Genomic DNA, 27,693 nt, shown 5'->3' on the forward strand with positions numbered 1-27,693 from the left:
ATATGATTTTTTATAAAAGCCTTTATTTATTTTCGACACCAGATGTTTCCCCATGTCTTGAACAATTAATTAAATACAATATTAGTAAAATATTTACCTATCTGGCCACGGAATTGCTTCATACTGAGCCCACCATCGTCCCATGACTTGAGAAACATAGAAAGCCAAAACGAAAGAGAGGGGGATAAGATCCGTAAAAGCAGCACAGTATACAGATATTTCTTCAAAGACCCTGAAATACATTTTGCTATAATTCTACCCGCCACTTATTAAATATATTTTTCACAACCACAATAACATTTTAAAAACAAAGTAATTTACATTTCTTAGAAAAAGAATCAAATGTCCGATTCATATAGAGAACCAAGGCTAGAAAGGTTGGCTAGTTTACTTAGGGTATTCGAGCAGTTACAAAATGTCTAACTTTGTATGGCTGTTCTCTAATTTCCAAATGACAGTCTGTATTTAAATCTCCAATTAGTAATCTCTTATTACTTAAAAATTGTCATTTCTTTAAGGTAACATCGGCAACATTTACAAGCAAATCAAGGAACATTAAAAGAATAGTGAAATTTAACCGTCTGTCTTGTTTATTTGAATTTTGAGTGAAGCCACATAAAGCCTATCTGCAATAGCAGTCCCTAATTTAGCAGTGTGAGACTAGAGTGAAGTTAACTAGCCATCACCACCCACTGCCAACTCTTGGGCTACTTTTTTTTTTTTACCAACAAATAAGGAACTGACCATGACATTTTAATGCCCCCACAGCTGAAAGGGCGAGCATGTTTGGTGTGACGGGGATTCGACCCCCGCAACCCTCAAATTATGAGTCCAGCACCCTAACTACCTGGCCATATCAGGTCAGCTGTCTGTCTTACAGCAAACTCATAATATCAAAATACGATTTGTTTTTATTTGGAGGCAATTGGATAAACCATGAACCTCGAATTCAATATCTGAGAATGGTTACCACTATGAAACGCTTAGCCGGATAGCAAAGAGGCTAAGAATTTCTTAAAATATTTTTCTTAATTTATATAAAATGTAATGCATTGTGTTAAATGTGACTTCATTCCAAGACAGCCTATTTTTATTTTCAACGTTTTGAATACAAATATTTTTGAAGGAGTACTTTAAAGCTTACTAAAGATGTAAACGTAAGAACACACAGAAATACATAAACATGCGTTCGAACTATGAATCAAATAATATACTGGAACAAAAAAAAGAAATTACATAGGTTGGTAGGTAATTTGATTGCGATTAGTTTTTCCAACTTGAAAGGCCCGGCATGGCCAGGTGGATAGGCACTCGGCTCATAATCCGGGGGGTCGAAGCTTCGAATCCCTTTCACACCAAATATGTTCGCCCTTTCAGCCGTGGGGGCGTTATAATGTTACGATCAACCCCACTATGCCTTCCCTCTAGTCTTACACTGCTAAATTAGGGATGGCTAGCACAAATAGTCCTCGTGTAGCTTAGCACGAAATTCAAAACTGACCAAACCAACTTGAAATTGTCCAGCTTTATTATTAAGCATAGTAAAAATAATAATCTCATGCGTTCGATACGTCCTTTGATTCGAGCCGGCTAAATGGAAATATAAGTATATAGAGCAAATTAATCTATCGGACCTTTGTTTCTCTTTTTATTAGCTATAATTTTGTGCGCCAATACCAAGCGTGATGCGTGCGTATACCTAATTCGATTTTATTACTCATCAGGATCTCTATTATCCTACCCTCAAATTGAAATTCGTTTAGGCAGGATTAAATACATCAATCGAAAGAGTTTGACCTTCTGAGCCCCAAACAGTAATCAGATCTCAAAGCGGTCGTAACATTACGGAACTACGAGTTAAAAGCATGTACTTAAAAAAAACAAAAACACACGAGCACACTAGGAGCCATTCTACCAGCCTAAAAAATTAATTCAGTCGGCTGGATAGAAATTGGCCTGACGTGGTTAATTAATGGAGTTATGGAAAGCTTATGTGTTCTTAATAGAAATCCTGATGGAAATCTTTTAAACTGCAATTGTATAAGAGCATTGATAATTTTATTAGTAATGCACAGATCAATGCTTCTTTCACATTTGGCCTGGCATGGCCTAGCGCGTTAAGGCGTGCACTTCGCAATCTGAGGGTCACGGGTTCGCGCCCGAGTCGCGCCAAAACATGCTCGCCCTCCCAGCCGTGGGGGCGTTATAATGTGACGGTCAATCCCACTTTTCGTTGGTAAAAGAGTAGCCCAAGAGTTGGCGGTGGGTGGTGATGACTAGCTGCCTTCCCTCTAGTCTTACACTGCTAAATTAGGGACGGCTAGCACAGATAGCCCTCGAGTAGCTTTGTGCGAAATTCCAAAACAAACAAACAAATCTTTCACTTTTCTTTTCTTTTTTTTTTTTTAGAAGGATTCATGAGAAATTTTAAAACATACTCTTACGACAGTACAAATCGTTTCATGCCGAAGAGAAATCAATAATTTCTACATGAAATTTCACAGGAAATACCGTAACGAACAAGTCTTAAAGTTTTGCTAGAATCACACGTCTTTAACGGCGTACTTAAGATTATATGGTGAAACAAACGTATTCCGAAGTTCTTTCTGTGAGTGTTTTACTTCAAGCTATTTGAAACAAGTTTAATGGTTTGGCAGTAGCGAATACTGTCTTCATTCTGTTTTTCTTTTGTATTGTTATTTTGTAAATTTCATCCTCATATATCAGTTAATGTTCAGTCTTTGAACAGTGATTCATCTTGGTATTAAAGTTTTTATTACACAAATGGCTTTACTCAAAATATTTAAAAAATTAAAAATATGCGTGCACAACAACGTTGAAAAATAGCATAAAGTTGCAAAAATACTTTTCTAATTACCAACTTCAAAGTATTTTGTTCATTTTATTCATTTTTTTCTTTTCGTGAAACGCGTGTGTTTTTTCTTATAGCAAAGCCACATCGGACTATGTGCTGAGCCCACCGAGAGGAATCGAACCCCTGATTTTAGCGTTGCAAGTCCGTCGATTTACCGCTGTACTAGCGGGGGGTTTGTGAAACGCATGCTCTTAATTTTCAACACAAGTACATCATATTGTTTGTGAATGTTTTCTTTTAAAACCTATTCTTACATGTTTAAACTTTAAGTTTCTTCACATGGGTTCATACATTTCTTTGAAAATGCTCTACATGTTAAACACCGGAAATTTAAAAAAAACGCTTTCTTTGAATCTAGTCTTAATTTTTTTTCCAAAAATTTCTATCGTCGACCAAATCTGCTTTTGGCTTTATGTTCATTACATATACTTTTTATTACGGCTATTTTTATAAAGTACATCCAAGGTACTTCAACTCTTAAGCAGTTTGTTTGTTTGTTTTTAATTTCGCGTAAAGCTACTCGAGGGCTATCTGCGCTAGCCGTCCATAATTTAGCAGTGTAAGACTAAAGGGAAGGCAGCTAGTCATCACCACCCACCGCCAACTCTTGGGCTACTCTTTTACCAACGAATAGTGGGATTGACTGTCACATTATAATGCCCCCACGGATGAAAGGGCGAGCATGTTTGGTGCTCTTAAGCAGAACCTAAATCTTAATACCACTTCGTGATGACGAGAAACCCACTTGAAGTAAAAATGAATCTCAAGACGGCTGGTATGGGTATTAAAACGTTTATTAAAATAATGTAGAGAACAACGTTTCGACCTTCCAAAGTCATTTTCAGATGATGACCTAAGAAGGCCGAAACGTTGTTCTCTATTTTATTTTAATAAAAATTATAATACCAATACCAGCCGTCTTGAGATACGTAATACCATTTAACTCTAAAGTATTTATATTAAAATGTTATAATGTTTGTTCGATGCCTGGGGCTCTAAAAAAATACGTTCGTGAATTAGAGTTAAGTCCTGCAATAAAATCAGTTCAGTAGAACTAAATATTAGCACACAGATAAACAAGACCACGCTTCACTGATTTGGTCATTTCAGAATGCACATCTGTATATTGGCTAAAGAATAAACAACAAAAGGAAAAATGTTTGCTTATTTTTTTAATTGTGTAGCATACTTTAAAACTTCCTTTGACGTTGGGGCAAAGCTACATTATGGGTTATCTGTGCTGTGCCTACTAAGAGTATCGAAATCCGGTTTCTTAGCATTTCAAGCCTTCAGACTTACCACTCAGCCAATGGGGAAGAGATGCACTTTGAAACGTAAACGTCTAAAAACTTAATAAGAAGCTAATTTAACTTGTTTGAAAACTTTTGCTTTTACTGAGAATATATTATGTCACAAGAAAAGACTCGTATGCAAAAAAAAAAAAAAGTGAGGAAGAAAAACAAGCATTTAGAACATCTAATTTACTATGATAAATGATTTAAACTTCAGGCCTAGTTCTTCTAGAGTTTGGTGACAAAAGGAAATTTGGTCCAAATTTAACTATGGAATTTAAGCAACAAGTGGCTTGCGCGCTTTATCAGGCCCTCCAAATCTTGATTCGTGTCTTACAATTTAATCAGAAGTTTCACAGTTAAACGTTTTAATACTCAAAATTAAGCAAAATGTATTTGAGGAATAAAATATTTCCAGCAGCTCAGGCCCACCCGGCTCTTAGCTTTATATCCACCATCTAAAATGGACCAGTGTGTTGACAATAATTGGGGGCATTGAAATATTGGGGTATGAATGTTTGGATGGTGCAATTATGAAAGTTAGAAATAAAAATAAGGAGTATTTTAGATGCGATTCATCACTCCGAACTTGTTCCATATAATTATTTATATGTTCGTTATAATCATCTTGAATTACTTGACAAAAGATGTAATATGCATTATAATTTTAACAAGCATTCTCTGACCGAACGGCAAAAAATATGACCATTTTTGGTAGCTAGTGGGGTATCCCATCAAATCCAAAATCCTAATAGTAGGGTACATAACTGTATATGGCATAATCCAGGAATCATTTTGCAGTGTTTTCTTTGATCCGAGTAGTCGTCAAGATTTCTTACTTTTATTTTGTTTTCCAATCTATTATAAGATAGTAGATTGTTCAATATCACAATGTACAACAGTATTAGGTTTAACATTCAATACTTACAGTGTTGAATACTCTTAGCTAAGAGTAGAGTACATAGTTGTGTATGGCATAATCCATGGATCATTGTGTAGCGATGTTTTCTTTTATCAGAGTAGTCGTCAAGATTTATTACTTTTCTTTTATTTTCCAATCTATTACAAGATAATAGATTGTTTAGAATCACAGCGTGCATCAATATTAGGTTTAACATTCAATACTTAACAGTGTTGAAGAGTATACAGCTGTATGCGGCATAATCCAAGAATCATTTCGTAGTGGTGTTTTTTTTATCCGAGTAGTCGTCAAGATGTGTTTATCCTAGCTATGCGGACCAGATGCATAACACGGTTATGCTATTTCGCCATTATTTTAGTATTTTTCTGTTCTTTTACTCTGGTAATACTCTTACACTTCGCCTAGTAGTCTTAGTAACCTCCGTTTCTTATCTGGTCTTCAATCATTTTTCTCTTTCGTATCGTCAAGATCCAAATTATGCGGAATCGTCTTTAATTTCTCATTTAAAGGCAAGTCGTCGGATGCATCTGTAAGTCTACCATTCCTGATCGCATATGTTTTCTCTTTGGATGCTGACAACACTTCCTCTTTCAAAGCTTCTTTCAACTCTTTTACGGGTAACGTTTTGAGCAACTTCTGTGCTATCATAATTGCATCCACATTGCAAAGTTGTAATATCTCGACTTCTGCACGTTAGCTTTGAGTCCATTGATAATATACTATAACCGTGCCATGACCACTGTTTGAATTAGGGTAAAAAAATCAACAAACCTGACTGACAAAAAACAGATCGTAACTTCTTTGAATGTTATCGGCGTACAACTCTGGATTCCTCATAAGACAATAGATCTTGTAGATTAAAAAAAAAAAAATCTAAATGTCGGATATGATTCCCACAAAGTGCTCTACCATTTCTAACGACGCTGAACCAGGTTATTTGTTGAATGTATTCCATCTTTTTGTTACATAAATACCTCGATGCAAACTGTACCGCTTTAGAGCTTGTTCCACCGATTCAAAGGAATGACCTCGAAGTTGCCAGCTTTCTGTCAATAACTACGCTCATATTCATTTTGGTGGCAAATCTTTTAATGTAGTACATAATAAAACGTCTTATAATATTCCACAATATGTTATTCTATTCCTCTGATACTACATATTTTTCTTTTCACAAAAGGTAAAATTTAAAATATTAACTGTGACGTAGAGGTTTAATATATTATACGGACAGTAGTTGTCACTATATATATTGGTTCTCTATGTCACAGATTACATTTTCAATTTAACTTTGGTGAAAAGTAATCTGTAACATCATCGAAAATTTCATCCATTGTTCGATACCGAACAATAATTAAATTTGGCACAACGCTATAGCATTATTCACATGAAAAATTAAAGAATGGCAAGTTCAATGTAAGAAACAAGTCGCTTTTCAGTAAAATGCCAATATTTATGCTAATGCAATGCTTTCATTTGCAATAAGAGATTATCACAGATAATGAAATGAATTCAGTCCAAAACATAGAGACGAGCTAATATGTATCGCAGTAATTTGAAGGTAGATAATTTAAAACAGATTCTATGGATCTCCAAAGTTACTGTAACTATGTGTGTTTTCCTATAGCAAAGCCATATTGGGCTATCTGCTGCGTCCACCGATGGGAATCGAACCCCTAATTTTAGCGTTGTAAATCCGAAGAATACCCGCTGTCCCAGCAGGGTACAACTCCTCGAGATTTTTTTGTTGTCCATGTAAACGAATTATTAGTTTCCAAAAGAGATAATGTGACTAAATATTAATTCACTATATCAGGTATTAGTTTTGTATCACTAAAAACATCAAATACATATACAGCTAATATAAAACTAGTTATTTTGTTCCCCATTTCACCAGAAAATGCTACAAAAATAATTTATATTTGATATTAAAACATTAAAACAAACGCATCATCTATAATAAAAAAATCAACAAAACAGTTTTCTTCTATTTAAATTAAGCCTTTTCTGTATAACGTCTAAGGTTAATATGATGTTTTCACCATTTTAAATTAATTATATTAAAAAAATTAAACGATTTAAAAATCCTTTTTCTTTCATTTTGTGTGAAAATAGACTGAATTATTGGTAACTTTTAATTCTTCTTTGTTAGATAAAATGTTATAGTTTTATACTTATATCACAACGAATGAATAACACGCACCTTACCTCAGCCTATTCTATCATGCACCTTACCTCAGGGTAGTTTTATGGCCCATTATAATTAAGGGTATTTACAGTTGTTTATGTCGTTTTTCTTTCACGTCACTCATAGCTGTTTGTTTGTAGCTCTAACTTAATGTGCACATTACCTTAAGTGCCTAACACATATGGTAGAAGGAGCACTTACCCCCCTTTTCAATTAGTGTACATACGCTACTATTAACAGCTGCGTTAAATGGACTTAACTCTATTTTGCCTCCCTACCCCACCCCACTTTCAAAAAAAGACAATTTATATTACATATAAAGTCCAGTGCTGTGAGAACGAATATTTAACGCCACATTTAAGCAAATTAGAAGAACACGTTTCACATCTTTCATTTTCACGTCAAGCTTCTGATGGTATTTATATAACATACACATACAGCTTTCCAATCATCGAGCACATCTTTTAATTAAATCACATAGTATTTTTATGAGAACGCATTTGCGAATCAATCTTTCACTTGGTCTACAATTACCTTTATTTTTATTGCTTTACTGAATACAACAGAATCACAGCGTGCAACAGCATTAGGTTTAACAATCCTTGTTACCTAATTTAATTCTGTTTTTGCTAGAAAACTTTATTAAACGAGCAAGCCTAATTGAAAATAAAATCACTTACAATAACAAAAAATAAGAAAAATTAACACTATATACCTTTTTTCTGTTCCTCTCAAAATGTATCGATACAGTGCATTAAGGGCATAATAACATATTAAGAAAATTATTACTTCTCTCCATAGAAATTTGTAGATACTCCCTTTCCACCTTAACAACAAATTGGTGAAGCCACAGAATCGAGCGTTGGAGACTTCCAGAGAGTAAGTGATCGTCATCCTGATGTCAACTTCTTCTTCGCACCACTGATGTTACATGTTTCTTGTTTAGATATTCACCTAAGTATGTAAGTTAAATCCGCATTTAATAAGTTTATTTTTTTAACCGTGCTAGTATGTTCGAGGTTATTAAATTCTACAGTTTTGAAGCTCACCGATATTTATCTTTCTTCTTTCTAGATATTTTTATTATCTTAGCAACCGGTGTTGACATGGTGTAATTTTTAAGTTTACAGGAAATCTGCTAAAAATAGGGTTACCAGGACAACACTTCTTACAGTACTCTACATACAAAAAAAAAATCTGTTTATACAAGTTGAAATTCTGATTATAGGTGAATTCTTACAGTAGTTTAATATGTAACAATAAACAGTTCGAGTAAGTAGTTCTATTCACGCTTCTACTTGTGTACCTGTAGGTGTGAGTAAAGAAAGGCCAATAAAGGCACGTTTCAAACATTTTAAAAACTAATTTCATTCATTATCACTGATTTTTTGACAAGTAATTAACAAACCTTATTGTATGTTGAACAACTCTTTTACACATTACGACACCAGACTACGAAGTTTGACCATATAACAGTAAAATTATCCTTCACTGATTCATAGATGCAGATTGTTTTGTTTTGTTTTGAATTTCGCACCAAGCTACTCGAGGGCTATCTGTGCTAGCCGTCCCTAATTTAGCAGTGTAAGACTAGAGGGAAGGCAGCTAGTCATCACCACCCACCGCCAACTCTTGGGCTACTCTTTTACCAACGATTAGTGGGATTGAACGTTACATTATCACGCCCCAGGGCTGAAAGGGCGAGCATGTTTTATTTGACGGGGATGCGAACCCGCATAGATGCAGAAGAGAAGGTTTGCTGTCATTCTACCTCAACACCGTAACATATTTTATTTCTGACGTTCAACATCGCCTGCAACAAGTTTCAAAGGTCTAATTTGAGTTACAAGTACTTACTAAGTAAGGTCAAGGAAGGAGGCATATGCTTACGTCATATTTTAATATTTATCCATACTTTATATACTTTTTTTTTCATTATTAATGTGACACTTTTGTAACTATATGAAGTGTTTTTAATACGCATTACTTCTATTTGTGTTATGAAATTCTAATTCATATCACACATACTGTTTTTATCACCAGAAATTATTATAACAACATATTTTTGCAAACGAAAATATTTATATCCACTCCAAAACTTTCATTGAAGAATATAGCCTCACGAAGTTTTTTTACTTGTTGATCATGTTAGTTTTATACATTTGTAAACTGTCCATCATAAAATGATTTTTTTTATATCATAAGCACTGGAACAGGGACATGTTTTCCATGTGCAATAGGGATTTGTAGCTTGAGAAAATAATGTAGATACTATTTACGGACTACTTTATCTTTTAAGCTCCTACTTATAGGCTTGAAAATATAATTATACATTTTGATTTAACGAATTTCTGAACTTGTTTTGACGATCCCTATTCCCCTTTTTACAACAATTTTTAATAAGCTTGTTTGTTCCAATTTGTTCTCATGCACTAACAATTTTTGACAATGGCAACTTACTATCATCAAAACGAAAACAGTTGACCTTCAGAATGACCTTGAACTACATTTAATAAAAGTTAATCACTTGATCCTTTGAGGGGGGGGCAAAGTTGGCCCAAATTAAATGAAAATCAGGTGAATCTGTATTCTCATTTTGTATCTATTGTAAAACTACCGTCCGTAATTTTAACTACTTACCACAGGGAAGGCAGCCGGTTAGCGATCTACCGTTTATCATTCACACTAAGGAATTGTCTGTCGCTTTTATAATGCACTACAGCTTAAAAATACGGGGAATATATTTTGGTGTCGCAGAGATTCGAACTCGGCTCTTCATCTCCAAAATCAAGAACAGAGTTAAGCCACTCCTTAATCATTTCGAGTATTACCGTTCACACTCATGCAGAGGGTGGGTATTAATAATAATTGTAGTTTGAAAACTATTAAAACGTCGTTTTGATTCTCTCTATTAACCTATAAGTTCCTTTAGAATCAGTTTGATTTATAATTATTTATATTTTCGCCGAGGATATCATTAAAACATGTTTTCAAATAAATCAAAATTGTTAATGTTTAGAAAAGAATACTCCATCTTAAAAACAGGTTTGATTACTGTAAAATGTATGACGTTTAACTCAGCGTGGCTGTGTATTTTGTTTGGTATAACTATATGCCGCAAATAGTACGGCGAGGTGTAATTCCAATTTCTTTTTCTATCGCTCAGTTGATTTTTGAAAAAGTTTATTAATTCTGCTGATATCATAGATCCTACTTAAATGTAATTTTAAGATTTCGTATAGTAGGAAGAAGATGAATTTTTAAGAATATAAAAATAATTTTCAAAATACATAAACCATCCTTTGTTGTGCCAAGGCACTTAAAATCGCATATTAGCTACAACCTTATGAGATACAATTTTGATATTTTGCAATCCAGACAGGATAAAAACTTATGTCTATTGTTCAAGGACAAAGAAAAACACTAAGTTTGTTTTTTTTTACCCTGTCTTAACCGCAAGAACCGAACCGTAAAATTTAGCATTATAAGCCTAAAAGCTTACCGCCGAGCAATTTAAATTCGGAGTTACTCATGCTTATCAGTGATTAGTTGGTGGGTAAACTGTTTACAAACTCTGAAATTGTGTATAACATTCCAGTATGCATGAAAATTATAGCATTTATATTTTACAACTAATGAGAAATGGATAAAACGTAAAATAACACTAACAGCATATCTGAAAACGAAATATCTTCTGGTGTTGTTACTTATAAAAGAGCCTATTTTTCTACAAAAAGATATAGTACACTATATAAAAGATAGATAAGTAAAATAGTCCGGAATTTTTGTAAATTTAACAACACACAAACATAAACCTTTTTTTAATTTGCTGATTTTTGATATAAATTATGAATAACAATTTTACTTTAAGCTTTAAAATGTTTTGCTTTTATTATTTAAAACTCATGCACTTATTCCTGGGACTTACTAGATTCTGAATTAACTGACAAAGTTATAAAGTGAATGCCAAAGAAACCGATTAATTTTACTTACGTACACTTGTAAAAGCAAACACGAACAGCATTGCTGGTATTTGCCTTTTTACAACAAACATGATTTATCCCTAACGAATTACATGCTCTCTCTGCTGTAGCCAACTGGACTATTCGTCTTACGCTTTGTAACAACACGTGATTGTTCAAATTCCTCTACAACACACACAAACAAGTAGTTCTTTTTTACGAATTTAATGGTGGTATTTAGGCTCGATTTTGCCAGTTAGGAGTAATCCACATTATTTAAGAGAGATACTGAAATAAAATAAACTTTGTGGATTTCTAAATTAATCAACATCTTTTTCACCCATACGTAACTTTCACTTATCTACAGCGTCTGGAAATGATCCCAGGAATGACGTCATGGATTCATAAAACGTAGTGACCTGATGACACCCGGACACGATTATGTTTAGGAAGTATCAATAACTATTAATTATTTGCTAGCGTTTATCTAGATAAACATTTGAATCTGGAGTTCGTTCCATTTTTCTCTTTCAACCAAGTTTCTTATTATAATTTTCGTTAATAATCACGAACGATTGAATAACTTGTGGCGTCATCTAGTGCGAAGAGTTTAATTGCTTATACTTGAGACAATGAAAAGAAATTTTAACATCAAATAAACAGTGTGTCAAGTGACTATATCTTTTGTACTGTTGCCCTTACAACCGTGATAATATTCTTCACTCAGACTTTGAACTCATGGTACTACATGGTCAGTGTTTGTGTTATAAACAGAAATACATAGAAAACATACTGTAAAACACAATATGAAAAACAACACTATCAGATCTTGTGGTTCCATTCCTGTAAAAATACATTTTAGAATTTCTTCATTATCTCCAGTTTTAAATTTAAAGAAATAAGAAGAGTAAACTATAGGTTAATAATAAGTCAGAGAATAAAACATTGACTTGAGCATGATGAAATAGCCGTGTTTGTGTTTTTCTTATAGCAAAGCCACATAGGGCTATCTGCTCAGCCCACCGAGGGGAATCGAACCCCTGATTTTAGCGTTGTAAATCCGGAGACATACCGCTGTATTAGCGGGGTTGGGGCTTATATCCGCTCAGCCCACCGGATGAAATAGCAGTTAACTGTTTAGTTTCTTTAACAACAACATAACAACTTCCAATCAGAATACACAGTAATTCTTTTTGTTACACGTTTGTTATTTCAGATTTTATCTATTGTATACAATGCACTTATAATATAAGTGTTAACAAAATATGTTTGTTATGATACAGAGTGGTGTGCAGTGAACTTCAAACATAACCATGGATAACCTAAGAAGGTCGAAACGTTTTTCTGTACTTTATTTTAATAAAAGTTTGAATACTCATATCAATCGTCTTGAGAATACATTTTTACTTCAAGTGGGTTTCTCGTCATTACGAATTTTATAAAATGAGTTTCTGCTTGTACAGAAAATATCTGATCGAGCTGGTTTCTCAGAACATCGCAGTAATAATAAGAAATGATACTATTTAAGTTTTAACTGAATATATATAAAAAAGGTGTTTCTTTATTTAGGCCAGTTGACCTTATGGTTACTTAACTGTATTAAGAACAGGAAGAATTTTTTTCAGGTAGATTTTTATTATTGTTTAGTAGTCTTAAATTACTCACATGATGCAACACGATATAACACAAGTAAAAATTAAATAACACATTCTAACCAACAGCACACAGTAAAAACTACACGGCAATCAAATTAAAAGCCTTTGCACTAATAACGCTTTAGAACTATGGAATTTAAATAGGTTGGTGACCTTTACTCTAATAGGCCGAACAAATTCCGTAACTTCAAATCTGTCACAGAAAATGAATGAAAACGTCTTGTTGGAAGTTTGTGTGTTTTTTTCATATAGCAAAGCCACAAAGGGCTTTCCCACGAGGGGAATCGAACCCCTGATTTTAGCGTTGTAAATCCGGAGACATACCGCTGTACTAGCGGGGGACTGTTGGAAGTACAAGGATGGTGTTGAAGTGTGTTTATTTATTCGCTATTGTTCATAATATCTCAACGAATACGTTTTTTTTTTGTTTTGGAATTTCGCACAAAGCTACTCGAGGGCTATATGTGTTAGCCGTCCCTAATTTAGCAGTGTAAGACTAGAGGGAAGGCAGCTAGTCATCACCACCCACCGCCAACTCTTGGGCTACTCTTTTACCAACGAATAGTGGGATTGACCGTCACATTATACGCCCCCACGGCTGGGAGGGCGAGCATGTTTGGCGCGACGCGGGCTCGAACCCGCGACTCTCGGATTACGAGTCGCACGCCTTACGCGCTTGGCCATGCCAGGCCCTCAACGAATACAGTTCGATATTTAAATCATTGGAATGACACAAAATATAATTTGTGGAGGATTTCTTTCTACCACAGAATTACATACACAAAAAAATTAACCTTTTGTGGTGAAATGTGTTATCCAATTTATTACATTGTGTAAAATGATTCGTATCTTGAAACCAAATGGAGACTTAAGGGATTTTTCTTGTACTTTTTACTAAATATTCATATATATAAAATTTTGAAGATATGTAAGTATTATTTGTAAATTAAATTGAACTTTTAAATATTGTGTTTTGTTAAAAACCTCACGTCAAGTGTTTCTATTGTGAACCGGTCACTGTTCGTTTATTTCTTTTCTTTGTTTTTTGAATTTCGCACAAAGCTATCTGCGCTAGCCATCTAGTTTAGCTGTGTAAGACGAGAAGAAAGGCAGCTAGTCATCACCATCAACCGCCAACTCGTGGGCTACTCTTTTACCAACGGGATTGACCGTCACATCATAACGCCTCCACGGCTGAAAGGGCGAGCATGTTTGGTGTGACGGGGATTCGAACATGCGACCCTCAGATTACGAGTCGAGCGCCTTAACCACATGGCCATTCCTGGCATCACTATTCATATGTATGTGCTTCACGAGCACTTGCTTTATGAATATGCCAAAAATTCATTGAAAATTAACTGAGTAACATACTTTGTGTTCTATGGTATTATAGCTTATGAAATCAGAATAAGATACTTTTAGTAAAATTTTATTATTTTGGGGTTACTTCTAGAAATGTTTTACTGTATCGTAATCGGTTTACAGTCTAAGAAACGTTACCTTAATATATGTTCTGACATTATAAAATACGAAAGTTCACGCCGCTGGCAAGAACCAGTTTTAACCAGTTCATCTGACCTTGCTGCAGGACATTGATCCGCCGCCCAATTTAGGGTTAACATGACTTACGTACTTCACCTATTTAGCTTGTGGTTGGGTGCTGTAGAACTAATGGTTTCCACCATACAAGCATTTCTTAAACTGTAGATTTTGACTCTGAAAGGTTCATGGAGGCTTTCTGTGGAGAATGGCATCCCAAAGATATAAAATATTAATAAAATCTGAGTTTTACAGTAAGGAAAACCCACTTTAATCTTAAATAATATTTACTGAAAAAAGCTCGAAGAAAACAACTGAGTACAACTGAGTGGTATCGCTCGTTATCTACGTGAAACGCGTAGGGGGATCTATGGAATACTTAATTAGGTTGACTGAAATAATGATAATATATTGTTTGAATGTTCATCGTGCAACTTGTACGTTATTACGAAATCGATAACTTGGATTGGTTGTTGTTAAGCGTGAAGCACTTCTCACCAAGGGTATCAAAACCCACATTTTAGGTCCGCAGACTTACGGCTAAGGCTAAATCTGTAACCAATGGCATGGTTGTGTCATAAACAGTTTGGTGTATTAATATTTAGAAGGAATCCATGCTATTGGTTGTTCCATACGAACAAGACAGGAGTAGTTGGTAGACGTCCACTGTAACAATATTGTTTTGTCTGCCTGAAAATGCACGTGTACTTCATTTCAACGGCCGTGAACAAAATGTGAATGTAAATATACTTTAATAGGCGTTTTGTACAACAACACATTAAAAGTTAATTAACGTTTTTAAAAAAGTCAAGCGTTAGTTCGTAGAGTAACATGAGAAGTTTATTTATCGAGAGTATTAAGTGTGGTAAAGTTTAGCTTTAATTAAATTAAGGCAGAAACATACACAAGTTACGATGCTAATTATTTCTTTATCAAATATAGGCTGTAGGCTCAGCATGTGCAGGTGGGTTAAGGCGTTCGAGTCGTAATCCGAGGGTTGCGAGTTCGACTTCTCGTCGCACCAAACATGCTCGCCTTTTTAGCCGTGGGGGCGTTATAATGTAACGATCAATCCCACTATTCGTTGGTAAAAGAGTGTCTCAAGAGTTGGCTGTGGGTGGTAATGACTAGCTACCTTTCCTCTAGTCTTAGACTGCTAAATTAGGGACGGCTAGAGCAGATAGCCCTCGTGTAGCTTTGTGCGAAATTCAAAAACAAATAATCAAATATAGGCCATACTTAATAAAGGCTTGACTAATGTTAGGCCTAAGACAAGTGTCTGTAATTAAAATTATTTTGCATTATTTTAGAAGTCCTGTATTTAAATAAATACTGCTGAAATAAACCTACTAATATAACTGCAAATGTTTTGCGGGTCTCTTCTAGTATTTTAATAAATTGTATTTATCTGCACTTTAAACAGGCCTAATAAATCAAACGCAGGACAGTTGGAAGCAGTGCTTAGCTATTCTAAACTGCGAAGCGTCTGGATACATTGATTATTCATGTGCACACAAAACAGACTTTTGCATGTGCTTTTTGTTCGTTAAGAATTTTGATACACAGGTACAAGAATTCTGTAGACTATATGCGCATATCCATCCTTAATTTTGAGCAGACAGATGAAAAGAAAGGCAAACAGTTAACAGAATCTACTATTGGCCTATTCTTGTCTGAAAAAATAGTGGGTATTGACTGTTATTCCTATAGGGCACCCATGGTCCCAAAGTGTGAAGTGCGTTTTTGTGAAAACGGGTCGTGAACCATGAGACCTCAGATGATCGATGGTTAGGGTGCTCGACTTGTAATCTGAGGGTCGCGGGTTCGAATCCCCGTCACACCAAACATGCTCGCCCTTTCAGCCATGGGGAGGTTATTATAATGTGACGGTCAATCCCACTATTCGTTGGTAAAATAGTAGCTCAAGAGTTAACGGTGGGTATTGATGACTAGCTGTCTTCCCTCTATTCTTACACTGCTATATTAGGAACGACTAGCGAAGATAGCCCTTCAAAAATCAAACAAACAAACTACGAGACCTCAGATTCATAATCCGGCACACTTACTGTTCAATCATAGTTGATCTATGGGAGTGGTATTAAAAGAATTAGTGCATTCAACAAACCTGCAAATTTTCCAACGTTAAAGAACCACAGGTTTAGCTGTTTCGATGCTGTAATGTAGAATAAAGGTCATTGGTGTATTCAGAACATCACGGACAAAAATTCAATTCAGCACTCCCCCTTAATTAAACAATTATTTTTGACTTCAGTACTACGCCATTAAAAACGTAACTACAGAACTTTAAGTTAATATCTATTGAAAACCTTTATTAAAGTTCTCGTATATTTAAACGATGATTTAGTAGGCACTCGTTATATATTTCACCAGTGGCATTCGTAAGTTGTATCCGCAAGTGAAAATAAACAACTTTACTTTTCTTTCCCAAGTCTCATCCAGCTGTTCCTCTATCATCAGTTTAAGTAGATCAGAGAGTCGTGATGATCAGCAACGAGTAGGAATTTTATTTCGTGAAGAAAACGTCGTATTCGAATCCAACTAACTCTTTTAGGAGAAATGCAAGTTTGAGTAGTAATATCTTGGTTTTTAGGTGCAACAGTTTAAAAAAATATATTTTTCTTGAAAAAAAAACAACTTCCCCTGTAAGTCATTGGTAAGTTTACGGAAATGCAATGCTTAACTCCAGGAATCCATTCCACACAATGGACAGAACGCAGATAGCCCACTGAGTAGCATTGCAATAAGACGACAATATCAACAACTTAAAAAAAAAGCTCTTTTTGAAGGTAGTTTTTTCGGAATGGCATTTGAAAAGTGACTACATCTGTTGAAAACATGAATAATAAAGTGTCAATGATGCCAGAAGTTTATTTACGTCACCCACTTTCGCCTCCACTGGAAAATGAATAAACTAGACTTACGAGAACAGGCCTGAGGGTTAAGGCACCTGACTCGCAGTTTGTGAATCTCACTTTATAAAACATCACACGAGCAGGTAACTTCGCGTTTTCTTTCACTAATTTTCTGACTGAACTGTACCTGACTTTTCACTTTACTTTCTTGACTTTCTCAACTTGCGCTCACGAGCCACCTTGTTCATTGAGCCCTGAAATTTTAGTCAAAGAAAAGAGCGATTATTAAACAATACCGAGTTAAGGTAATGAGAAAAATACCGAAGATTCGAGTAACACAATGTCAAGAATATTAGTAAAACCTAAATAATAATGTAATTGCAAACACAACGTTACGACTCCTAGAAAGTTAAGTAACAAAAACTAAGTCTTCAACAATCTTATCTTAAAAACTAAACAATAATTAAATATTAAGTCCAAAATAAACTAAATAGCAATATTTATAAACAGTCTTATACATTAAATAATATCAAATTACTTTTCGCAGATACAACACTAAAGGCCCGGCATGGCCAGGTGGTTAACATGCTCGATCTTTCATCCGTGGAGGCGTTATTATGCGATGGTCAATCCCACTATTCGTTGGTAAAGAGTAGCCCAAGAGTTTGCGGTGGATGGTGATGACTAGCTGCCTTCCCTCTAGTCTTACACTGCTACCTCAGGGACGGCTAGCGCAGAGAGTTCTCGTGTAGCTTTGCGCGAAATTCCAAATAAACAAAGAATCCAGTTATAGAAAATCTATTTCTTTGTGTTTTCTTTATTTTAGTAAAAACTAATTGTCTTGCTGAATAAAAACACGAGAATTAATTTAGCAAAGTTCACTGCAAACAATAAACATTTATATATATATAACACTATGTAATAAAAGTTTTAAATTGTTTTTGTTCCTGGGCAGAAAGCGTTTTTTCGCAATTGCTTATGCCTAAAGTAAATGGAAAAGACCTATTTTTTTCTTAAAACTTTGCTTTTGTGACCTAGGTAATAAAATTTTCAAAGTTACCTATTTTCCAGAACATTCCAGGTAGATTCAGTGTTGAGTAGCTGATAGAGAATTTTTTCAAACTTACAATAATTTTCAAGAACTTTCTAGAATGTTGTAGAACTTACGAGAATTTTCTAGAACTTTCCATAGTAATATATATACAGAGGCTCACCACCCACCACTTCAGTTTAGTTATAGCTGCCTAAGTGAACACATAGACCTATCTGATTTTATCAGAGATGGCATCAAGAAGCTGCAAGCATTCTCCAGACGCATTATGCTATGTATGTGACCAATTTATCAAGACAAGAACAAAAAAGTACTCTGTGACAACATCTGCTGAAATTGTGAAGCCTACAAGGCATATTTCGGCATGCCTGTCTGGGATCAACCCTGGGCACCCCATTTTACCTTCGAGCACTGCAAAAAAACTCTAGAAGGTGAAAACGGACAATTTTTGCTTGTTTGAATAGTAAGATTCTATATTATATAAATTTTAAACCTTTTAAAATTTAAATATCTTTTAATTTATTATTTTTTTTAAAATTTGCAATAGTATAGAAAAATATCACCTATAGAATATTTTGCATGAACCTCTTACACATTAGTTGTGGATGAAATAAATTTATTTTTCATAATAATAATTTTATTTTACGCTTTTGCAGGATGGTACAGAGAAGAAAAGTGAGCCATGAAGTTCGCTATTCCAAGAATTTGGCGGCAACCCACTGCCCGCTCAAGAAATTGCTACTTCTGCATTGTGGACCCTTCCAAACGTCAAGCTGGCAAGAATGCAACTGTTATCATGTACCCGGACCTTCCAACATCCATAAGGAGTCTGCAGCCTTCAAGTACCTTCGAGACTTCTTCCTTAAGCTGTCTGAGGCAAAGGTTAAAGGAGGTGTCTTCGATGGACCACAAATAAAGAAGATCCTGGAGTGCGCAGAATTCCTCAAGAAGTTCAGTAGGAAGGGAAAAAAAAGCTTGGGGTAGCTTTGCCGCGGTGGTTCGGGGCTTCTTGGGCAATTACAAGGCCGAATATTATATGGAACTGGTTGAGGCTCTGGTGAAGAACTACGGCAAAATGGGCTGCAGGATGTCCCTGGAAGTCCATATCCTTGACGTTCATTTTGATAAATTCAAGGAGAACATGGAAGCATACTCAGAGGAGCAAGGCGAGCGCTTCCATCAAAATACACTGGACTTTGAACGCTGCTACCAAGAAGTGTATAACGAAAACATGATGGGAGACTATATTTGAGAGCTGATACGTAAAAGTAATTTGCATTAAAGTCGTAAATCTCGAAAAACTACTCACTTCTAAACATTTTTGTATAACTTTAGTATAAATACATGTAAATCTTGATTCATATGTTGTTTTATTCAGACCTTATGTAAATGAAAATGTGCAAATTTGCCCGTTTTTACATAGAAGATAGGTTAATTTCTAAATTTCATTATCCAGGTCACAAAAGCAAAGTTTAAAGGGAATAATGGCCATTTTCTGTACTTTTACAACATAAGCAATTAAGAAAAACACATACTATCCAGGAACATAGTGTAATTAATTATGTTTTTATCGCTATTTTATAGTGTTTGCTATTTTTTATCCTTTTAGTATATTAGTATTAATAAGGTGGTACAACCAAGCTTTACTAAATTGGTCTCAGGCCTCTAATAATTTAAAATTTTCTTTCAAAACAGTTTTTAAATCAAATGATTAAGAAGAACTATAGACTCTCTAAAAATGAAAGATTAATTTTATGCGAATTAAAAATATCAGTTACCGAAGTGAAACTTGGAAACTCAACAACAAAGAAATTTATTTTCTGACTTCTAGTTCTTAGTAGTAATGACCTACGAGTAGTATTTAGCAATATTTTTAAAGGTTTGCTCTAAATATTTCTAAATTTGAGTTAAGTATATTTGTTTTAAGTCGGCGTATTCCAAACTTTCTCGGTTTGCGGAGCCCTTAGTGTCTCAGCAATTTTTTCACGGCTCACATAGGCAAAAAAACAAAACAAAAAAAACAACCTAACAGTTCCGTTTATTACGTATTTCGTTTTAAACAATTTAATATCATACTTAATAAGTATTTATGTCCTAACAACTTAGTAGCCGTTTGAAAGAATACTACAGTTAAATTGAAAGTAAAAACAATATTTTTTTATTTCATTTTTAAATAACCACAATTACTAATAGGTTGTGTGTGCCTGTTGGGAACTATACAGCTTCTCAAACCTTGGAATCAGATTGGACATCCCCACTCTCATTTCCTGTTCCACATTGATTTTCGCGCGGTACTTGCTTTTTATCACAGTAACCGCCGAAAACCCAGCTTCTTAGAGATACGACGTCGCAAATAAAATTAGGATTCGCTGAGGTTTACCATTTAGTAACAGATATTCACATTTTACTGATGTACAAAACTCAGATAGTTTCATGCTGCCAAATTTTGTTTTTAAAGTTTTGTCACAAGACAACTCAATAAGATTTTCTTCCTCTGCAGAGGTAAATTCAGATGGGGCTTTAGCCTTAAATCAATCTTGGATCCATGCAAACTTCTCCATATCTTTTGTAATTTTCAAATCAGTCATTGAGCTGTGTTAGGCGCTTCTCAAAAATAGATTATAGTTCGTGGGTCAAATCAACTTTATTAGATGTAACAAACTGTTGCAACAGGGGGAAACAGTCTATGCTGCTATCTTCACTCACTTTTCTTCTCCATAGTAGTAACTTTTTTTATAAAGGCTGAAACCTTCTCTGTGACTTTCAGCATGTGCGTGTTGCTTCCCTGCAGAGAGAGATTCAATACATTTAGTTTTTCGAAGAGATCACACAATTATGCTAGTTTTCACAAAAAAAGTCAGTATCCAAGAAGTTTTTAGTACATTCATGTTCTTTTTCTTCGAGATAAGAGTAGAGTTTCTGTCGTAATTCGGGACAGTACATTCCCACGGGAGGGCCATTGCGAAATACAGCAGTACAACAAAGATGTGTGCTCAGATCCCATATCCTCTCACAATTTTTTTTAAAAAACTTGCTTTCTGTGGCGGCCCTGCATGGCCAGGTGGGTTAAGGCGTTCGACTCATAATCTGAGGGTCACGAGTTCGAATTCCCGTCGCACCAAACATGCTCGCCCTTTCAGCCGTGGGAGCGTTATAATGCGACGGTCAATCCTACTATTCGTTGGTAAAAGAGTAGCTCAAGAGTTGGCGGTGAGTGGTGATGACTAGCTGCCTTCCCTCTAGTCTTACACTGCTAAATTAGGACGGTTAGCGCAGATAGCCCTCGTGTAGCTTTGCGCGAAATTCAAAAACAAACAAGCTTTCTGTGGCCGAGTTTTTATAAAGTTCACCACTTTCAACACACTTTCCAGAACTAAGTTCAGTGGAGAACTCAGGTGCTTTGACGCAAGGGCTTTCCTGTAGATTATGCAGTAGGTACAAAGTACATCAAGAGCTTTGCTTCATATGAGTGCCTGCAATCCTCCATAACAGCCGGACATAAAGCGACGACTACGAGTACAGAGGCCAACGCACTTAGTCCAGTGTAAGTTGTTTTCACACATAAAAGTGTTAAGGATCTCAAACAAGTATCTGCAGTTATCAGGGGCCTAGATCCTGAGGAGATGGGGATACATCCCCCTTTCATTTTAGATGGGGGATATGGTGCATACAATCATCATCTCCCTACAGTTTGGTCTGTTGAATTGTTTTATTGCGTCACAGACCTACAAATTGTGTGTTTGTTCTTGTGATTCTCGTGTTCTTACCAATCGAATTACATAATTAGGCCTAGATGTAGGCTTTTTCAGCAGCCGAAATGTACATCTTTAATATAGGCGTGCTTCTAAGCTTTTCGATCTAAGTGATAGTTCGTAAGTATCAGTCAGTAGGCCTAGATATACATGCAAGGCTTGCAAGCACTATCACAGAATCTACCTACGTCTTGTACGTAGTGTAAGATCAAGTAAAATTTTCATCACAACAGATTGAACAGAGCATGATATTCGAAAATATTACTCCCAAGCGTAAACTCCTGTGATCTAGATCTGGCAGGCCATTTGTAGCTTGTAGCTGCATCAATCTTATGTGCATATTGTGCGATTTTCCTACGCCATTTGTTCTTATGCATGTCTAGCCGGTTTTATTGTTGAACACCTTACTATCTTTAGCTGCCGAAGTCGCTGACCATAGTGTACGTTTAGTGTACAGTTAACGACAGGTTAGGGCCGCTCGGATCCAGACGCGCCCTACATCAACCCCCTCCGCTCCCTTTAGTCTGAGCTTCGATTTTACAACAGGGCTCATTAGGCCTGTGTTTGTGACCCTCATTAATCCATGAAATTTCAGATTATCACCACCCTCTAATAAAGTGCTGGTGCTTTATGGTAAAAGAACAATATATTCTCTTATCATAGATAGCAAAAATATTGTATTTTCTTGTATAATTAGAACACAAAAGGAGCGATTTCAACGGCCTGAAGCCTCTACTTGAATTGTATTGCTAGTTTTTGTTTAGGTGTTTTTATTTAATAGACGTGCTTATAAACATTATATCACTTGTTTGCCTTTTGATGAGCTGTAACAGGAATATAATATATTTGTGATTGTTTAAGTATTTTTCGAGAAACTTGCAATTACTTGTGTTGTAACTAGCACACAGGCGGTCACTCGGCTGGGTAGTCACTGTGAGGTTCGCGCGTTCGACTTAAATACATTGTACAGTTCAGTCTTACTTCCATTCTGTTATATCTTCGTTCGTTGTACATTAGAGTTTTTCAATAAAGACTGTATTTTAGCCTGTTGAGTCATCTGGGAAACAGATTCCAATTATGACAAGCAAGCGCCTGAAACTTTCCGATATTAGACAGTTCTGCATGCCAGTTACTAGTACTACAAGTGACAATGCAGATAATCCAACAACCTCAAGCAAAGGAATAGAAACTTGCCATACAGAGGAAATACCATGTTCATCAGAGGACGAGTCTGAAAATGCTTGTGCAACTATTGCACATCATGAACCACCAGATAGTTGTGAAACAAGTTTGTGCAGTAATGAAAAATCTGACACTCCACAGATACAGTGTCGTAAGCCATATCATCAAGACGCACAACTAATACCACGACAGAAAGCAAAATCTCAAAATATCAACTTCCAGGGCAAGTGGTTTGATGAGTTCTCATGGCTGCACTTCGACAATCAGACTCAAAAAGTCATATGCTTTCATTGTGCCAAGGCGGAAAATAGAGGCCTTTTTACAGGGAAATTGGAGAGGCCAGTTGAGTATACCTTCATATCCACCGGTTTTTGCAACTGGAAAAAGCCAAAACAGAAATTCAACGAACACCAATCCTCCTCTCAGCACAGATTCGCTATATCTCCAGAAGGTTCACTTGATGTAACTCCAGTGACTATCCAGCTACATGATGGAAAAAAGAAGCAGCAGGAAGACTGCAAAAGAAGTTTAGCCAAAATATTCAGAAGTTTAGTTTCTTACTGCGTCAAGGTTTAGCATTACGTGGACATACTGATACGAAGGGGAACTTCCTGCAGTTAATGAAGCTCCTGGAAGAGGAATATCCTGAGTTGATGGCCTACTTGTCAAAGAAAACCACATTCACATCACCCCAGGCCCAGAATAAAATGATGGAGATGCTCAGCCATCAAATACTGAGGAATATAGCACACGAAGTGCAGCAAAGTAAAATCTTTGCATTAATGGTTGATGGCACTGAAGATATTACAGGTGCCGAACAGGATGCAATATGTGTATGATACGTAGATGAGAATCTTGACATCCATGAGACATTTCTTGGTTTGTACAGTGTTTCCAGTACAACTGGTGAAACAATATCCTCGACTATACTTGACGTACTGACTAGACTCAATTTACCACTGTCAGGATTAAGAGCGCAAACTTATGATGAAGCCGCTAACATGAGTGATGCGTACAGTGGATGCCAGGCAAAAATAAAATAGAAGCAACCTTCAGCTTTGTTTTTTCACTGCGGAGCACACAAGGCTAATTTAATAATGCAACATGCAGTTGAAGCTTGTGAATGTCTTCGAGATTCTATCCAGTGGGTACATGAACTTGGTGTCTTGCTTCAGAGGTCAGGCAAATACAAGACAATCTTTGAAAATATTGTATCGTCAAACAGCCACAATGGTCCAGTTAAATACATCCGCTCACTGTTTCCAACACGCTGGTTGTGCCGCCTATCTGCAATTACACGTGCTAATGATCACTACAGTGACATTGTTGATTCTTTGTCTGAATTAGCAAACGAAAAATCAGATGTAGCAGTGAAAGCACGAGGTCTGCTGGACAGATATGACAAAGGAAAGACAGTTTTAGGATTGTTAATGGTTCAGCATCCATTAGCTGCATTAGAGGAACTAAACCGTGCATTCCAAGCAAAATCAGCGACAGTATCTGGCATGATTGAAGCATTTGCAATGACAGTTGAGCGATTGCGGGTATTGCGAACAGAGGAAAATTCCAACAAGATATTTGATGAAGCTGAGAAAAAGGTAACTTCCCTATATCTGGTGCCTGTTGAACTACCACGCATTCGCAGACCCCCCAGAAGGATCACAGGTGATGGCTCAGCACACCATTCTGCAACAGTTAGAGATTACTACAGAATTAATATTTTGAATTTGTGGACACAGTCATAGAACATCTGACCACTAGATTCAATGTAGACAACAATGACTTGAGGCAATATCTGGCACTTGAGAACATGATCACATCTGGCAAGATTGACAACTCGGTTATAAACTTCTATCCAGAAATCTCTGCACAACGGCTCAAGTTTCAGTTGCCCATGTTCAAAGGAACAACAAAAGCAGTATCTCTGAAAGGTGCGAAGGATGCTTACTGTGAAATGCATGAAACAAGCCAGCAGATGTTTAGTGAAGTGTTTCTTCTCATGAAAATTTTGCTTGTATGTCCAGTATCCAGCTGCGAATGTGAACGCAGCTTTTCTGCATTAAGACGGCTGAAGACGTGGTTAAGGTCAACTATGTCTCAGTGCCGCGTCAACCATGTGGTAGTTTGTCACACTCACAAAGATGAGGTCGACAAGATAAATATAGAAGAGCTTATGAAAGAATTCATAAACGGATCATCACAAAGGAGATCTACGTTTGGGAACATGTAGACTAGAGGACTAAATGAATCTTACTTCAATGAAAAGTATGAATAATTATGTGCTACATTGTATTGATATGTAATTTTCAAGAGTTCGCAAAGACATTTTAATTATTTTTATCAAACAACATGAACAGTTTTTCAGTAGATATAAACTTATCAAGGGTAATTACTAGTTTTATTAATATTTGAAAACATAATTCATGCAGTGAACGTTATTAGTAATCTTTTCAAGTATAATGGCCATCTTTAATACTGTGCAGTGTGCAGAAATAAATTCATGTGGCAGTTAATTTGTGACACATTTGTCTTTATTCTGTTAACATTTTGAAAACTGTTCACAACACCTCACTTATACAAACCTACATGGAAACCTTGAAGTATCGTGGCAACAAGATTACTCTGTGATCGCATGTTTACAGCTTTCAGGTTCACGTAATCAGAGGTTACCAACTTGCAAATTGAACAGTCCACATAAGTGGTTGCAAAAATCATCCCCCCATTGGGTGTAAAAAATCTACGCCCCTGGCAGTTATACTTTCACAAAAGAGAAGGTCTTCTACAATTTTGTCACCATCTACTAACTGTGTGTGGTAAATCAAATAAGCATTCTTGTTACTGTCCGTTGCCTCATCTAGCTGTAACCAGAATTCCTTCCATTTCATTTTTTCAATTAGCTGATTGTTGAGGTCTTCATCCACGTGTTGGATTCTACGACTGATAGTATTGTTGGATAAAGGCACCTTTGAAAGCAGTCTTCCCGTAGATTCACCAACCATAATGTTCACCATATCTACTGCAGCCGGTAAAATCAGTTCTTCTGCGATGGTGTGAGGCTTCTTACATTTTGCAACTCTATGTGTCACCTTGAAGGATGGTAGCAAAGCATTGGTTGGTATTGATGCTCGCTTCAAAAATGCACCTTTTTGTTCTTTCAATTATTTTAACTTTCTGGTAAAATAATCACGGGATTTACAAGTGATGTTAGGATAATTTGTCTCTAAATGGCATTTAAGTTTACTTGGAGGCATGCACTCTGGCACCGAAACTATGGATACTCTTCATGATTGACATCTACTGAATTAAAACCAAGATCTAGATAACTATCATCATATTTCCGATATTTCTGTTTCTTCACAACTTTTCCACTGGTCTGTGGTTCACCATCCTTTTCTTCACTTCCACACTTCTTATTAATGTTCAAAACTTTTCCATTTTTATGCACAAGGACTAAAAATCAACAAAATAATTCACTGAACTTCACTAGACCTGAAAAACACCTGATCACAACAATCTTCAGTTATTTTGATTAATGACGGACCTGGAGAGTCGACAGGTATTTATATACCAAATCTAAGAAACGAGAAAGTTCGAAAAGTTACTGGCGTAGCTGAAGTGCAAGTCAACAATAACATACCTAAAATATTCGAGAACGTCACAAGAAAGGAATGTAGCGCATCTAGTGTTAAAACTGTGAATTACCTTGAGCTAGTAGTTCGCGCGGTGTCCGATAGATGTCGATATCGCTGTGTTTCCTTCGAAAATTTGAAATATTCCGCGGCGCCCCGGGGCGCCACGACGCTCAGTTTGGGAATCACTCTCTTAAGCCATTAGTGTTAGGCCTTTCATGTTTTTCAAACACTACATTGTATGTCTAGTCCCTCAGCAATTTTCAAAAATCGGAAGAGCATGTAATAACAGACGATATGGCTTTGTTTACAATCAACTCAACAAAAAGTTTGACTTTTGACTTGAAATTTTGATTTAGAATCTAGCAACTATTAAATTTTGATTTTTGGGTTATCTGCCTATGTCCATAGTGGCATAGAGATGTGTCTGTTAGAAACCGGGTTCCACTACTCACGCTGTGTTTAATTACAAAAAACAATCACGAATTGTTTTTTCAGTTTTTAAACTGGAACTTAAGTTTATTGTTAAACGATTAAAAACTTCCCGACTTCCATATTTAAGCCTATTTTTGCGATCTATACAAATTGGATCTCTTAAGATTAGAAAAGCTGTGAGTTATTAAGATTTACGAATTGGAAGATTAACCTATAATGAAGACAGGGAGCTGGATTTGAAAAACGTGTAGTAAGGGTAATCTCAAAACAGATGAATAAAAATATCAAAACACATCCAGAAAACTTGTGTTTTTCCCAGGAATCCCTCTCTTTCAAAGTGT

At 35.8% G+C, this 27,693-nt stretch overlaps 1 protein-coding gene across 2 annotated transcripts in view; it reads right to left on the reverse strand.

The window, feature by feature from the left end:
* Positions 1 to 11,826, reverse strand: part of LOC143232531 (bestrophin-2a-like) — a 37,230-nt gene extending 25,404 nt beyond the window's left edge. Inside the window, exons 1-3 of one of the 2 annotated variants that reach the window (XM_076468105.1) lie at positions 11,268 to 11,826; positions 7,990 to 8,228; positions 98 to 232 (exon numbers count right to left, since the gene is read on the reverse strand). In XM_076468105.1, the coding sequence (XP_076324220.1) occupies positions 98 to 232; positions 7,990 to 8,168 (314 nt within the window). In that variant the 5' untranslated portion in view covers positions 8,169 to 8,228; positions 11,268 to 11,826. The remainder of the gene's footprint in view (positions 1 to 97; positions 233 to 7,989; positions 8,229 to 11,267) is intronic. The other variant, XM_076468106.1, reaches the window with a different exon arrangement.
* Between the last annotated feature and the right edge of the window lie 15,867 nt (positions 11,827 to 27,693).

Source organism: Tachypleus tridentatus, chromosome 11 (assembly GCF_004210375.1).
Source record: "Tachypleus tridentatus isolate NWPU-2018 chromosome 11, ASM421037v1, whole genome shotgun sequence".
Classification (NCBI taxonomy): Eukaryota; Metazoa; Arthropoda; class Merostomata; order Xiphosura; family Limulidae; genus Tachypleus; species Tachypleus tridentatus.